The following is a 17,319-nucleotide window of genomic DNA, read 5'->3' on the forward strand; positions in this document are numbered from 1 at the left end:
AGCGCCGGTACCAAGACTCACCGCAGCTCCTGGAAGCCCGGGCCGTCCTCTCTCACCAGGAGCTCCTCTGGGACCCTGCAGAACACAGTAGAATAAATGGTCTTACTTTAACCTTGTGGAAGAGCAGCTGGAGAGGAGCAAGGCAAGTTTTGGGTTAGATGGAGGCTAATAAATGAAAACTGAAATCTACATAAGAAATATAATTACCATGGGTCCAGGGGCTCCGTTTTCACCTGGGAGGCCATTTTCACCCTAAAACATGTAAAGTATGTTACCACTTTGTAGAACAGAGGCAGGAATGTATAGTTTTTTCTAAAATGCAGCACATTATGAAGAATATCATAGAACTTAAGAAAAAGATATGTTTTAGCAATTTCAAAATTTCGGTAGCTTTTTATTTGCTGTAATTCTCAATTTTTGCATTTTAAAAACTTGAGGATGAAACAGAAATAATCAGTGAGTTACTTAGGCATGCACAATCGTCTCTAATCTAGACAGTTCAAGTTATCAGCTTTCACTGTTATTTAGTTCCTGGAAAGCAAATTTCAAGTAAATTTCAGAAAAAGTTAAACCCCAAAATATAAATCTTAAACATAGCTATAACGTTTAAATGAATTTACTTACAAAAATATGATTTTATTTTGATTTACCTTTAATCCAGGGGCACCTGTATCACCCTTTTCTCCATTTCGTCCATCAAAGCCCTAGGAAATGTATAAAAATAGTCAAAATATTAAAGATTTGTTAAAAAGCCAGAATGGTTGGAAACTTTACATTGTATTTTTCATAGCTGGTTTTTACCACATAGTACTATTTCCAACAGTGATGTGAGTACTTTAAGACTCTTTTAAATGGGTTGAAGACATTTGACAGTGATTTTATAGTAAAAAGTCTGAATTAGCAAGTACAATCCAGTTTAATTAGGAAGTTGCCTTAACTATAGCAAATATCAGCTTCCCATATTTTATTTCTATTAAGTTGGTAGACCTGGGGGTCCGCTGGTAGAATCTATCTAATGTTTTGCATAGAATAAAGTTGCTTGATTCACCTGCAAATCACACTGACTAAGTCAATGAATAACACATAGCTCTTAATAACATATTTTGGTTTTTTTCTGGTAATGAAGTAAGGAGAATTAAATAATTTTTCCCAGGCCTTTTTACATATTAAAAACAACTCTAATTATTATCTGTAAAATTACTACTTGGTTTGGTCAGCAAAGCTGATAGACTTAAAAAAATCAAGTCAACCATTTCTGGCACATAGTCCAATTGCCTAATAAAGTTGGTTAGGCAAGCAAACATAGCTAAATGAAATAGCTTATAGTTAATTTAGAAACTCCACTTACTCTATGACCTTTCATACCAGGAAATCCAGGCATTCCGGCTGGACCCTTCATACCCTAAAAATAAGGAATAGAACAGATATTAGTGAATTTTCAAAGTAGTAGTAAATTTTCAGTAGTAGTAAAATACCTTCCACTTTTAAGTTTAATTCCGTTTACGAATAGAATAATTTTCAAGCTAAGATCATTGTGATTCCTCCACGTGATTCACCGCACACCACAGACTTACTGGAGGTCCAGGCAACCCTCGTTCTCCGGGTCGTCCGGGTCTTCCTGATTCTCCCTAGGGAAGGAATAAAAAATAGACGCGTGATTGTGTAAGAGAAAACACGCTGTAGCTAGTTAGCAAACCAACTGCATTTTTCTCATCAAGGACTCGTGGAAGCCCTCAGGCTAAACAGCTTTCCCTAGTGGAAGGCACGGGGAGGACTTCTCCCTTCTCAACAGCAGGCAGCACTCCTCACTGAAGTATTATGATGCTCTCTCAATCCATTGACGAGGACTTGCCAGTGGACGTTGAATGGGAAAGGACGAAGGACACAATATTAAAGGTGTTTTACGTTTTCAAGTTCATGAAGTATTGATATCAATTTCCTCATTACAAGAGGAAGAAAGAAGCTACTTGTTCCTCCCCCAGTTATGATCTATCCACTGGGTGTACCTTCTTGACACGAAGAAGCACACGTAGGGGTTCTGTTAGTTTGGAATTCAGAAAATGGTACAGATAGCTGCACAAACCCCCTACATCCCAAAGTTAATAGGAGCTCACGTGTCATTCAGTTAGCAACAGCTGTTTGAGTGAGATTTTTCTGTGAGCCCAGCATGGATTTCATCATCTCTCCATTCAGTCTTTAAAAACTTACATCTTTTCCAGCAGGGCCAGATGGACCTATAGCACCAGGGGGTCCTGGAGGGCCCTGAAAATGAGAAAATAGAAAGCAAATGTGTCTCTAGGTGTTTCTCTTACAAAAATGTATTGTTATGTATCATGTGTTCTCCTGAAAGGAACCTCTTTTGAGAAAATACTCTCAATATTTTTCATGATGAAAATGACACATTGAGTTAATATCATGCTTGTCGTATATACAGTTTTTACTGTTTAATGAACTTATTTTTAATAAGAATTTAAAATATCATATATTTTACATCACATGTATTTAGAAACCCATAAGCACTTTTACATTTTGTGAGATAATGAATTTTTAATTTATAGGTATTTCCAAATAGTTTGAAATATTAAATTGAACTAACTTCCCCTCACTTGCTTGTTTATACAGCACGATTTTGGGGGAGAAATCTATTGGATTATGTTTATTTCTATTAAATTAAGTTTTAAAAATTGCATGTCAGGAGACATGTCAGGAGATATGAAGGTTACAGGAAAATTAAATCTCTGTGTAAGAGAAGGAGGATTTGTGTCCACACTAGGACGGGAACAGTGATGGCGGGAGCCAGGGAATCCCTAGATTCAATAGCAAGTAACTCTGGGGAATCTAAACCACTAGAAGAGTCCAAAAGATCTCCGAAACCCGTTCAACCATCGTAAGAAATATTATTTATTGTTTTAAAATCTGAGTACCCTACAGGACCTAAGATGGTGCTTCAGACTGTGGAGGTGGTTTCTACGTGGGACAGTCCGTGCACAGACTCTGCAGCTCCGACGGATACTTACAGCAGGACCGGCTTGCCCAGGTTCACCGGGGGGGCCTTGGTATCCTGGAGAACCCTAGTAGGTAGAATAATGTGCAAATATTTTAAAAGTAATGTCATGTTTGCTTTAGGCATTTACCTCTTGAGGACAGTATAAAATTAGGATTTGTGAATGCAATTAGTGAATCTTATTCCAATTTATAAACATGGAAGCCAAAATTTTTCAGACCAAATAAAGCAGATTTATTCCGTTCTCTCACTTCATTCCACTGGAATTGAATTTTCTTGAACTTGAAGCCATATCACATGCAAGGTAAGTCTATGGTTTAATTTTAGCAAGGTTTTAATTATGAGTAGTTGTTTGTAGATGAATTAGCTATGAAACTCCATCTTTGAAGGAATGATACTTTCTGGGGTGTGATTTCTCTAATTATTTGGGGTTATGGCATGCTGGCAGGACTAAACTACAGCGAGATCTGTGTTAACTTGATTTCTATAAATGCATGAAAAAGAAAGCACCACTAATGACCACACTCACCGGGGCGCCAGGATGACCAGATGTACCAGGGGGACCGGGAGGGCCAGGGGGACCCTGGAATATAAATTTGAAGGATAAAGACAAATTAGGCACGTCTGAAACACACTTTTTTCAGGCATCAAAGAGATGCCTCTGTTCAGAAATGATATTGACACTAAAAAAAATGAGAACAGCATGCCTCATTATGTAGTAACTATTCACAGATATGATTGATTTTATTAGCTATACAATAAAAATCTCACTGTAAGTACATCACTCTAAAAGGAATTTCCACAGAATCAATACAAATTATTGGCAAATGCTATAGAATATTAGCCTGAACTCCCCATAAAAGGGAATTCAAAAGTCTAAAAAAATCCATGTAAAACACTATGGAAGTCCTAATGTTAGGATGATACCGGTCCTCGTGAGGAAGCAATTTTTTGCCTGTCAGCCAGACTCCTGTGGGGAAATATCTGCATACTGTTAATCCCAGTTTCTAAAAACGATGATGTAAATCAACCAGGAAGTTCTTCATTATGTCACCGAGTTATGCTAACATGAAGACTTAGATGTGCATAGGAGAATCAGCACACGTGGTGCGATGGTAGATTACAGTCAGAACCAACAGGTTTATCATTGCTCAGAAATACAGCTTACACTAGAAAATCTTTCTTCTTATAGCCTGCTATGTCTAAATCCTGAAAACAAATTCATAAAACCACAGTTTGTAATTAAATGTTCTCTTTCAACCTCTTTTCTGAAATATTAAGTAGTGGGCCTTTTGTTTTGTTTTGGTTTGGTTTTAAGGGTTTTGTTTTTGTTTGTTTTGTTTGTTTTTTTGTTTTTTTGGTTTTTTTTTTTTTTAGTAAAAACGGTATATAGGATTACAAAATAAGATTCATAATTTGAATCTAGTTGCATAAGACCACATATTTGAACTGTTAATAGAATTCTTCTGGCTTTAAAAAAAAAATCACATCTCCCCAAACTTTAGAGATTTGTAAAATTCTCTATTTACAATTTACATCAATGTCAAGGGTCTTTCTTTAACTAGTCATTTGGATCTATCATCTAAAATTTTGTCCTCTCTCTTTGAAAGTCACAAATATGGTGTCTATCGATCTGGGCGGCAGTCTTCCGTAATCCCTGAGAATTCAGTGTCATGCGTCCTTTTGCACTTATGTACCTGTTACTGGCAATGAAGCAGTAATCTTCCCCACACTGCTTCTTCCGAGAGCCTGGTCTACAATTAGGGTCACTTGTGTGGGACACCATGTATCATGCCCCCGTGCCCAGGTTTCACTGATTTTTTCTACTTTCTTCTACAAAACTTCAGGTACTTACATTAAGGGAAAGCTTCTGGGTACAAAGTAAATAGCTATCATTTGTAGGAAACTTAAAAACTCAATAAATTCTGGAAATATTTGTATTCGATTTCAGGGTTGGGATGCAGCAGATTGTAGTATTGGGCATTCATCACTCGAATCATCATCTAGAAAGTAGCACTTACTTGATGAAAACACATGAAAAGAAGACTCTGAATGACTAAAGGAGAAAAAGGGATAATGGAAGTGAAAAATAGCAAAATTTGGTTAAAATTAGGGAATATATGGATGTGTGACCTATGCACAAAGGCAGGGGGGCTCCTGGAATGGGTGGTTGTCTAAAGAAGGAAGGAATGGCAAAACAGGTGTGAGATTAGAGGAAAAAACAAGTTAGGATAAGAAGGGTCATAATCCTACATTGGCTTTCCCAACCTTCATGGAGAATAAGCTATTTTGTGTGAATATGTACTAATACTATATTACTGGGAAAGGAACCATTCAAGAATTAACAAACCAGAAGCTAAATCACGCTCTAAAATGCTGAGAAACTCTTGTACATACAGCTGGACCGGGGTAGCCTGCCATTCCTCCTCCTCCTACTCCAGCCTTGACGTCATAGGACTCGAACTGGGGAGAATAGTTCTGTGGCAAAGAGACCGAATAGATCTGGTCATTTGGTTAGACACATCATAGTTCTTTCCAAAAGCATTTAGAAGAAGCGCATGCAACATCTGCTATTTGGGATAGGAAGTTTGCACAAGCCAGAGGGTGTGGTCCAGGTGCCCTCATCGTCTTGCTCATCCTGTCCCCATAGCTTCGGTAGTAGACGCCCTAAGGACTGTCCCCATAGCTTCGGTAGTAGACGCCCCACGGACTGTCCCCATAGCTTCGGTAGTAGACGCCCCACGGACTGTCCCCATAGCTTCAGTAGTAGACGCCCCACGGACTGTCCCCATAGCTTCGGTAGTAGACGCCCCACGGACTGTCCCCATAGCTTCGGTAGTAGACGCCCCACGGACTGTCCCCATAGCTTCGGTAGTAGACGCCCCACGGACTGTCCCCATAGCTTCGGTAGTAGACGCCCCACGGACTGTCCCCATAGCTTCGGTAGTAGACGCCCCACGGAAGTACGAGCTCGTGCAGTACACGCGTCTTTCAGCTAACTCTATGCCATGTTAATCCCAGATGATTCGTTCCTGTGTGATCTTATTCAAGATACTACTTCTAAGTGATACCCACAGCTTCAAACATATGATCATGGACTCTTAGAAGCTGGAAGAGCCTTGCAGTCATATATATGATCTCATTCAGAGCAGAAAAAAAAATGGGGAAGACAAATTACTTTACCAACATTAAAGGATGCAAGTAAAATTGTAACCGCTGGCTTCTGGTCGATACGCCAAACAAATTTGCCCCCCAAATAAACACCCACATAGAGAACAGGCACCGGAATAATAGAAAAGCTAAATGTGCTCGTTGGATTTCTTTGGAGAGTATTTTGTTTTGAATCTCAGGCCCACAAGCAGGTTATGTTTGATACCAGCATAGGAATAAGTCAGATGGTCCGCTTTGCCTTCTGTTAAACTGATTCTGAACAGCATTTTTTTAAGACTCGGAGTGATTTGCTAAGGCCATGCAGCAGAATTGTGTTTCGTTGACGTGTCTGGTTAGCTGTTCTCATGCAGAGTTAGCGGCGGCCACGCTTTCTGGGGGGAGCAGGGTAGGCTCTGCAGGTGGGGCGGGGCAGTTGCCGAGGCTCAAATAACCCTGTTGACCTGAAGTCGGTGAGAAGTATTCGCAGCTCTTGGGCCGCGTTTCGTCTGAACTTTCAGAGGCTCTGCTGTTGGGGTTGTAAGTCATATAAGGCACTGCTGCAGAAGTTCCTAAATGCTCCAGATTGACTCATTCGGGAGTCAATGGCTCATTTCTCAAACATAGTGATAGATTCTACGCCTGCCGAGAAGCTGGGAAATGTTGCGAAGATAAAAGAGCAGTAGCATTGGCATTACAAGGAAAAGCAAAGTTTATAAAGCACTTAAAATAGTGTCCAACGCTGAGAAGCATGAAATAAGGATTTGGTAGAAACATACAATGGGAGAATTGATAGAAAGAATCCACAAATGTGAGATGTCGCGCCGGCCAAAGAAAAGAAGATGAAGGGTGTAGTTGTAAAGAAGAGGATCTCTTTGTGCTGGAATTTATTACCTGAGGACCCGTAGGGCATGATTCACAGATTCCAGGGGGGCCGGGAGAACCAGGGGAACCAGGGGAACCTGGAATACCAGGATCACCATTTCTCCCAGGAATACCAGGGGGGCCCTAAAAGAATCAGAGATAAAAACTCATAAGACAGCGTAAAGGCCTAGTGACTCCGAATTATCATCCAATCGTAGCTTCTCTGCTTTGTATTAGAGGAGGAAGCAGTGTAACTGATGAACTTTCTTGAGAATATATACTTCTTAAATCTATATCGTGTGAATAATTTCAACATAATTTATTTCTTTATAGATCAACCTATATTTTATTTTTCAAACTGATGATGGGGATGAAGACACTATATGAAGTTGGGAAAGTTTAAATATTCACATGTACAATGACGGATTCTTGGTTTGAGTTCTTCACTGTCATTAAATTTGTGGTAGTCAAGGAAATATCTGAATGACGAAGGCTCACATATGAAAAGACTGTTAGAAGAAGCAAACCCCCCCCAAAAAAAAAGGCAGACTAATTAAAGAACTCATTTCATTCCACTAAAAAAAATGTTTACTTACTGGATCTCCTTTAGGGCCTTGAGGTCCTTGACCATTAGGAGGACGAGGAGGCTGATAAATGGAAAAGATACAGATTAAACAAGACCTAAGAACAACGTTCCCAGGAAGTGTGTCCCAATTTGCATATTTATTTCTTATCCCAAGTTACATCTAATCCTTAGATTTAAGTCAGAATGTTCACCTTTTACTTATAAAACCAACAGAATTGGCAGACATGACTTTCTTTTCCTTTTAGGCTCCTGTGGTATAGGAACTATTCATATGTTAAAATATGAATCTTGAAGATGGACAGATTTTCTTAAAACTCACAGCTGTTGGAGGCTGGGGGCACACCGCGCAACATTCTCCAAATGGGATTTCTGGGTTGGGACAGTCTAATTCTTGATCGTCACATATTATGTCATCGCAGAGGACAGATCCTGAGTCACAGACGCATATTTGGCAAGGTTCTGGCTTCCAGACGTCTCTATCAGCATAGGACTGACCAAGATGGGAACATCCTCCCTCAACAGCTGCAAAGCAAGTCAGATGGTCTGATGTTACCTTGTGTTTTGCTGAATTACGATTTCTTACTCGGTCATGACTTTCCAGTAACTGAAGTGGAGACAGGTTGAAACCAATAAGTTCTTCCTTTTATTAAACTAATTTGTATGTTTGTATAAACATGCTTATGCAACAAACAAAAAGAAATCCACAAACTAAATCACCGAGAACATCATATTCTCCACATAATTTGCTAAGTGGTAGGAGATTGCTTAAAATACTAAATCGCTTTATTCGCTTCAAAATGGCACACCATAGTCAATTGTCCCTAAGGCCAATAAGAATTTTCATTTCAATTATAGTAAGAATTTAACACCCATGGAAATCACACAGCATTTAAATATATATATATATATATATATATTAATTGTGTAATTAGAAACAAGCCTTTCTAGCAATCATTATCGTCTGCTTTCATAGTAGATAGGAGCGTTAAACTATAATGATGATTTTGTCACTAACTCTAAAGACTTTCTGGATTTTATTAAGCTAATTGAAAATTTCAAGGGAAAACAGCTATTCTTGGCCACATAAAACTCTTCCAGATTCCTGGGAAAGCGTTAGCCAAGGTTATTGTATATATTGAATATCACTGCCAGCTCCATTGGGCATTCGCAGGTCGGATGATATGACATAATGTATTGTATAGCCCATATGGATAGGAAGAGAGTTCCAAATCACTAAAAATAAATAGTGTTTTTTTTTAAATAAATATGGGCAAGGAATAAGTAAAAATAATAGGGAAAAATATGAATCATGACCATGTGTATTTGTGGCTTAACATGGTTAAAAATTTGCTTCAACCAAAATTTTAAACTTGTTTCCTAATTATATGTAAGGTACTCCAATTTCAGCAGGCATTAACAATGAATCAGCTCAGAGGTTGCCAAGACAAAACCTGGTCTCAATTCTTACAGCATTAGCTGTGGGTTGTGGTTAAATACAACTTTAGTTCTTGAGGATTACTATGATAGCTTGCCAATAACTGAGCAAATAAATAAGAAGTTCCTAAACATCTGCAAAAATTTTTGCAAACAACAAATGGTGTACTGTTCAGTATTTATATTTTTGTGAAACAGTGAAATTTTATTTTCTCAGAGCCAACATCTTTAAAATGTCGCTGAAAGAGGCCTGCTTGGGAGGAAGCAAGTAGTTGAACAACCATGCTTTTTGGTGCCTTGTGGCCAAGAAGCCTTTGAGTGGGTCCTGAGACTTTTCCATCCAGAGATCGCATATGGCCATGATCACCTTCATAAATTCCCACTTCTATATCATCTCATATCTGCAGTAAAAATGACTTAGGTTCCAGCTGCCTACTTTGGGTTTAGGGTTTAGCCGGCTTAGCAAAAGGTCACCAAAGAGGGGTAATTACAGAACCTATAGACGGGCACGGCCTGCATTTGTCCTTTCCATTATTGTGTACAGATCCGACATTAACTGCCTTCTGCAAAAGCCCCATCCGCCCTGGAAGTTTTAAAGTCTGTTCTTACTGTGTGTGACCATTATCCACAGTGGTCTACAGCTAAGAGAAGAAAGTTTGTTTGTTTTATTGCAATTCTAAGAAGGCAAGAATCTGTTTATTTTAAAAAAATTATTCTCATTCTTCCTCCATGTTTGAAACAGATATATGAGAACATTGGAAAGACACATTGCCTAAGCTTTCAGAGGAGCACTCACAGCTGAGTGCCAGAACGCTTACCTAATGCAAATGAAGTAGGTCAATTAAACAGTGTTAGGAAAGATATGCTGAAGAGAAGACCAGTCTTTTTCACATTGCTGTGAACAATAATAATATAAGACAGGAGAGGCACCAAACTCATTTTTCTCTAAGCAGAACTGATATTTTGTATTTAGGAACTAAGTCCACTGTTTTTCAGAAGAAGTCCAAATGTTTTAATGAGATGGAAGATAGTTTAATAACTTGCATGAAATATATTCTTCAGTCTTTGCACTGGCTTCTGATTCTTAAAATGAAGCATTTTAAAATTTTCTCTAAATTAATATTATGTGAAATGTTCCAGCAGATTATTTTCATTTTTTTCCAACAGATTATTTTTAGCTCAAGATTTCTCCATTAATAATGTGGACTTCAGGCTGCCCAGCCTTCTTGAAAATACCACTAGTGTACAAATATTGGTTACAGGTAATAATACTGCATCGTATACTAGACATTTGCTAAGAGAGTAGATTTTAAGTGTTTATACCTCCCCCCCCCACACAAAGGAGACTGTAGGGTGCCCATTAGTTAAGTTGATTGTGGTAATCATTTCATAATGTGAAATGTACATCAAGTCATCATGCTGTACACCTACAATCTACTCAACTTTATTTGCCAGTCACGCTTCAGTAAAGGTGGAGGAGAAAGTGCAGTACTCATTTACGCTAAGAATTCCTTCAGCTCTTCCACTCAGGGCCAGGAATGTCTTCCCACATCTAACACAGGACCTGTGTTAGAAAACTTAGCAGTGGAGTACTGATGCTTTTGTAAAGACAAATGGTAAACAAAGGGAGAGTCAAGTATTTCGTATTTTAAATATCTTTTCTTCATTCCTAATCTGTCCTAAAATTAACATAAACATTTTCTTTGTATATTCATCCTCTCTGTTTATATCTCATTGAAAGGATCCCCACATCACTAGAAATGGTGTTTTCCATCTGCTCTGTAAACGATGAAATGAACACAATATTTACTTTTAAAGAATTGTAAATGAATTTGTTAGAGTTGGGTTCAACCCAATGTTATATAAATGAAAATTGTTACTTAGTCTCTTGTGTCCAAATTGTATTAGAAACCCTACGTACTGTGCCTCTTGAACCACAGAGGTCTCAGTATAAGGGTGAGTCACTTTAGTGTACGTCTTTTCTTTTAAGTGATGTTGTTCTAGGGGAGAAAAGGTTGGAACACTTGAAAAATAAGACTTAAGTCAGGTTGTTTATTGCCATACGTATTTCACATCCATTTAAAAGGAGTTTGGCTCTCCTGAAAAGTCAGTTTCTGTAGAAACTAGTGGTTGAGAGTCAGATTGTTCTCTGCTGCTCTAGTTGGTCACCATTGCTGAAAGGCAGTTTTCTCTAATTTCTTGTTCTGTGTGTGACAAGATCGGGTTGCCAGTATGTTCCCCCGGAAGCTAACCCTCTTAAAAAGCTGTCTCGTGGCCCTCGGTTTTGGTACCGCTGCCTAATGATCTGTGGGAAAATCATGGGAAAGTCAAGAAAAAGAATGTTTTGCTCTCCAGAGGGATAACATTCTAGCTTGCCACTTGCAGCATTGAGAAATGGTTTAGAAAATGGGATTCAGAAATTCAAAAATGTTAAATAAAAGGCAAATAATCTCATTTTTACTACTGGACAAGAAAGAGACTTTTCTAATTACTCCCTTTATTGCTATTGCTTAAACAAAGTCTCCCTGTTCCAATACGTATTAATTTTAAGCCCCACCTCTCTTGTCACTTGGTGTTTCTGTTCCTTATTACAAAGTACAGTCCTGAAATCAATGTATTTGTAGCCATGCAAGCAATGCACTAGTTAAATCATGTCCTTACTGAGATCTACATTATAAAACAAAATGAAGCTAGTCTGTGACATAATCCACTCTGAGCTTTCCTTTCTCAGCTCTCTGTTTTGAAACCTCAGAGAAAAATAAAAACAAGTAACACAATCTAATATTTTTAGATATGCGTAACACTTTCCTTTTCATTGTTTTTGTTTCCAGTCTTTCAATGTTAATTTATGCTGGTTTGATAGAATTTTATTGTTGTGACTAAAAAATAATATAAATTATGTTTTTCTTAATTCCCTTTTTGGAGTGAAAATAATATGTCCCAAAGCATCCAATCAAAGTGTTAACTTGGCCTGAGTGATTCATTTCATTTTTTTTTTCTCTTCTTTTCTTACTGAATCCTTTTCTGGGAAAAGGTGCTCTTTAATCTGAAAATTAAAAATAGCAGATGTGATATGCAAATCACCATAATATTGCTCTCCTGTTTCTTTAGGACGCCGACCATTTTGTAAGTATGAGTATTTAGAGTGTATATAGCTTCCAACTGAAGTATGTTTTGCTTTTAAATGACACTGTTTGGAAAACATGGATTTTGAATAAATACGTTTCTGCTGCTTATATTTATCAGAATATTTTAAAACACGTTAGATGAGTTGACTAAAAGGACTTCAAGGAAGTATCTGCAGACTGTACAGGTGGGTAACTTCGACTTCAGAATGTTGTTTTACATGGACAAGGTGGTTGCTGATTATTCTTATCCCCACCAGAAAAACCCAAACCAAAATCTTTGTGAATCATTTTTAGATGTTTCCCTGTTTTATTCTTTATAGCTCTATGATTTTTATGCCTTCAATTAGAAATTTTCTTTAAGATGATTAACATATTGTCCTGTGAAAAATAAAAATAATTAGAGATTTAGAATTAAAAGTATCATACACCTAACAATGGGCAATTGCATTGTAATGTAAACTGATAAGTGACGAATTGTAGCATATTGAAGAAAATATGTTCTACCTGTTTTATGACAGTTTGCAAACATCAAATTTTACATGTCACTTTCCTTATCACTGAGTCACTAAGTACTTTCGTTCCCTGCAGCAATTTTATTTTGGACTGACAGTAAGAGTGATACTAGGCAGAACTGGTAGAGTCGCTCCTAGACTGCAGGCACCCTCTGAAGCCTTTGTACACTTACTTTACTCAGTCTTCCTTAGGGTTGCCTGCTGCCATCATCTTCATTTTACAGATAAGAAGAAAGAGATAAGAATCCACTGCCTTGGATGCCTTTCTGCAGTTTCAAGGGCAGGGTAGGGTTAAAACCCAGCTTCAAAGCTCTACCCTATTAGGGTTTCTAAGCCCTGCAAGCTTAAAATCAGAGTCTGAAAAGACAGTGGGGTTTTTTGGTTCTTGTTTTTCTAAGGGATAAGAGTCGCCTACAGAATATTTTTTCTATCTGGTCTCAAAACAAGAAGATAGCATCTGGAGTTGAGTTCTGTTTATTTTCCCCTGACCTTATGAAAAAGAGACATATCTCCAAGGCCACCCTAACTACATCCAGACCACCAACAGGATTAATGTGTGATTGGGAAACTCAGCATACATTTTACCGTATCCAAAGAGGTCTGTTCTCACAGCAACACTAACACAGCAACGACCAACAGATAAGGCTTAGATATCGGACACAGAAAAAAGCTTTTTTAGGATGTCTCACTGAGGTACTGATTTTCAACAATTTTAACTATATAGGGTAGTGACTGATTTAGTAGCTACAGATACTAAACAACGCATGTTAATGAACTTCTAACTTCATTAGAATCTTCCCTTCTAAATTTGAACATTATGGACGTACCATGCGGTTCCAAAAAGTGTTTCTCTGGTTGTAATTAACTTGAGAAACAGTCTCTGTTTGCCATCCTCCACACCAAATACTAGAGGAAGCATCGTTTCAGAAAAGTCAATGCCATTTCATTGAAACAGGAATTTCTCAGTGCAAATTTTTAAAGCAAATTTAACTTCTAATAGGTGCTGGATCCTTTGTCTTCGATTTTTTAGATCTTTTGGGCATTCTAAGTTTTGCCATCTTCTTTGAACTTTTCATTTGATTCATCAATTTTACATGTTAAATGGCAGTTCTTGACCTCAGTCATGGAAAACACAAGGGTTTTATTGGTTAATCTGAAAGGAATCCACTCCTGCTGTGTTTTCATTAGGCAAAGACAGACATTCTAGTGGTTACTGTAACTTCCCAAACTGCAGTTAACAGATGACTTGTGGAGGAGGAGCTATCTCATTTTTTCCGTTGTCATTTTGATATGAAACAGGCAAAGTTTTCTCCTTTGAAAACTCTAGATTTTTTTTTTTTACACTACACCTCCCTTCTCCCTTTCTTCTTCTTCCTCTCCTTCTTTATTTATTATTATTTTTTGGGAGGGCAGTGGAAAACAATGGGACTGAGCTTTTTTCCAGGGAAAACTGTTTTACAAGAAACAGTCCACTGAGATGTTTCCAGAAAGTTATTGCAGGCCTGGAAACTTTACAAATGTTCTTCATGTCCAGCAAAGGCAATAACATTTTTCATCTTTAAACCTTTAACTCTTAAGCAATCCACTCTAATGACTTCAAGGCGGTGATATCATTGGGAACTCTGTGCCAGTCACCCTCAGTGAAAACCATGAGGTTTCAGTAGATGGCACTCTTCTCTGAGTGACCGGTCAAGTCTGGCAAGTGACTGTAGGCGTGGAATAGGGGCTTTTCTTTCTGTTAGTCTCAACTCTGCTCCAGGAAAACTCACAGCCAATGGTCCTTGGTTTTTTAATGTAAACCTGTAAATCAGACATCAGCCCAGGAATCTGAATTAGTTAAAAGACCACAGTCTTTCCTTCTTTCCTAGAATTGTTCCAGTGGCTTTGCTCCTTCCACTTATGATAGTGCGGTATTTAATCAGAATAACTATTTACTATAGGTCTTTAGATCATCTGATGTTGAATACTCTGTGGGTGGTAAAAAATGCAAGGTATCATAAAAGAAAAACACAAAATTTTGTATCAATACTTTATTTACTTAAGATTTATATTATTACAGAACTGAAGATAATTTTTGGTTCGATATAACTGGAACTTTTGTTAGTCTGGTTTAAAGAGTAGATTTATCAATTCAAAATTGAGTGTTAGAGAAAAGTCTACCTTTTCTCACATTGAGAAACACATTTGCGGCTCTATTTTCTAGGACAATAGACAATATTCTAGTATTCCCTTTCAATGAGAAACAAATACAAAAATAAGAAAAGTCAGATACTCTAGATTTAATGTCTGTTTTCTGTTCTCTAATTACTTGGGATTTGACAGAATTTCGGTCCTAGTCTTAACACTGTCACTTCCGGGTTGTACAATCTCAACTAAAGCCCCGCATGCCTGAGGGATGCTGGCACCGAAATACAGGAGAAATTATAAATTCTCCCCTCTTGAAGGGACAGTTGCTTTCAGTGATTTTATGTCAGATTTTCTTCATTCGGTATGTTTAATTCTGGGGACAACACAAACCAGGGAACTTGACTGCTACTTGATGGGTTTCAAATTGTCTCCTGAAGTATAGTGGGAAATAGACTCTTACGACCTGTGGTGGGGAACGAATGGAGTCTCTTAAGTCCATTTATCTTGTAATTCTAGAACAACGGAAGTCTAGCATTATCTGGGGGAACTACTGAGGTAGCAAAATGTAAGAAAAAACATTAGAACACATTTAATTAAAATAAAGTTTATCTCCTTGCCCTTAACACAGCAGTATCACTGACAATGTCGACCTAGTTATCCATCTAGCTATAGCATGGTGGTACGCATATGAGTCAGATAAGGACTCTATAAAATATTGGCAAATACTAGACAAACAGTTCCAGGTCATATATGGAAGACTTAACCTGTGGAATTTTGAAAATGGCCGCAGCATTCAAGCTCACTTCCAGTCTTTGAATACGGTTACCACGTGTTTGTGTGTCTGTATGCCAGTTGGGCAGTATTTCATCACTAATATACTTATTTCCTTAGAAAAGTAGGCTTAATATTTAAAATTCATGCACGTACTATTTCTGAATCTCATTGTAAAGCATGGAGTCAGCTGTGTAAGGTCTTCGTGGGCACTGGGCATGCAAGCGATGACTCTCCCAGCCCCCAGGTGGTGAGTCCTTGTGCTTCAGACCTGGCCCATTGGTAAATGTCAGGAAATACAGCACAGACCACGCCTCCCCGTTGCTGGAGTACAATGCATGAGTTAAACAGAACTTTCAGAAATTTGTAGAAGGACCAAGTACTTTGTGAGGACATGTTTTAAGCTACAGAACACTTGTGTGCGTAGACCTTACATGAGTATTCCTTGGGGCTGTGCTATTTCTCCCCGGGATTCTCAAGACACACATAAAAAGCCCATATTCAAGAAGTGACTATGTTTGTTCATGGTGGGCTGTGTACTCAGTTGCCTTCCGTAGTCTCCCCAAAGCTAATCCACCTACAGAAATTCCTTGTAAAATTTATAGGGAACACGAGAAATACTACCTTAAAACACTTAAACTTTTTTTCATGACAAACAAAAATAGTAAGTTGAACAAAATTCCTCTCAACTTCTTTTGAGCTTAAAAGTACACAAATGTATCAGCAAAATTTCATAACTATTATTTTTTTAAGATTTTATTTATTTATTTGACAGACAGATCACAAGGAGGCCGAGAGGCAGAGAGAGAGAGAGAGAGAGAGAGAGAGAGAGGAGGAAGCAGACTCCCAGCGGAGCAGGGAGCCCGATGCGGGACTCGATCCCAGGACCCTGCGATCATGACCTGAGCCGAAGGCAGAGGCTTAACCCACTGAGCCCCCCAGGAGCCCCTATTTATTATTTTCTATGGTTAAAGACAAAGAAAAATAAAAAGAACTTCTGTGATGTACAAATCATGAAGGCATTAAACCCTCTAAGGTTGGATCAAGAAAAAAACAACCATAGTGCTCATAAAAGTCTGGAACTACTGGGCAACGGCAAATATTTTGCAGCTCTTTTGAACTAAACACCAAAGGTTTGTGGTCTTTCCGATAAACGGCCCCTCTGTCCCCCGCTTCCCTCCCGCCCCAGGAATCAGGAGAACTTAGGAAGGTCATCGGGGTCCAGGTGTGCGTGGACGTGAGGGTGTGGCGGGGCCCCCGCGCGGGGACCGGGGTCGCAGCGAGCTGCGGAGGCGCAGACCCGGCAGGGAGGAGGTCTGCGGGGCAGGGGGGGTCTGCGGGGCAGGGAGGGGTCTGCGGGGCAGGGAGGGGGTCTGCGGGGCAGGGAGGGGTCTGCGGGGCAGGGAGGGGGTCTGCGGGGCAGGGAGGGGGTCTGCGGGGCAGGGAGGGGGTCTGCGGGGCAGGGAGGGGTCTGGGGGCAGGGAGGGGGTCTGCGGGGCAGGGAGGGGGTCTGCGGGGCAGGGAGGGGTCTGCGGGGCAGGGAGGGGGTCTGCGGGGCAGGGAGGGGTCTGCGGGGCAGGGAGGGGGTCTGCGGGGCAGGGAGGGGTCTGCGGGGCAGGGAGGGGGTCTGCGGGGCAGGGAGGGGTCTGCGGGGCAGGGAGGGGTCTGGGGAGCGGCAGGACTCCGGGGAGGGGGGCGGTGCCAGAGGAGGAGGAGGAGGGGGGAGAGAGGGAAGGGTTGATGAGG

The 17,319-nt window shown here is 39.5% G+C and overlaps 1 protein-coding gene across 1 annotated transcript in view; it reads right to left on the bottom strand.

Moving 5' to 3' along the window:
* The window catches only part of COL3A1 (collagen type III alpha 1 chain), a 39,371-nt gene that overhangs the window by 20,564 nt on the left and 1,488 nt on the right, over window positions 1-17,319 (bottom strand). The window contains exons 2-13 of the mRNA XM_082690500.1: window positions 7,921-8,123; window positions 7,612-7,662; window positions 7,046-7,159; window positions 5,402-5,482; window positions 3,534-3,587; window positions 3,018-3,071; window positions 2,209-2,262; window positions 1,575-1,628; window positions 1,349-1,402; window positions 651-704; window positions 208-252; window positions 22-75 (exon numbers count right to left, since the gene is read on the bottom strand). Of these exons, the coding sequence (XP_082546626.1) occupies window positions 22-75; window positions 208-252; window positions 651-704; window positions 1,349-1,402; window positions 1,575-1,628; window positions 2,209-2,262; window positions 3,018-3,071; window positions 3,534-3,587; window positions 5,402-5,482; window positions 7,046-7,159; window positions 7,612-7,662; window positions 7,921-8,123 (872 nt within the window). The remainder of the gene's footprint in view (window positions 1-21; window positions 76-207; window positions 253-650; window positions 705-1,348; window positions 1,403-1,574; window positions 1,629-2,208; window positions 2,263-3,017; window positions 3,072-3,533; window positions 3,588-5,401; window positions 5,483-7,045; window positions 7,160-7,611; window positions 7,663-7,920; window positions 8,124-17,319) is intronic.

This window comes from Mustela nivalis, assembly GCF_964662115.1.
Source record: "Mustela nivalis genome assembly, chromosome: 11".
Taxonomy (NCBI): Eukaryota; Metazoa; Chordata; class Mammalia; order Carnivora; family Mustelidae; genus Mustela; species Mustela nivalis.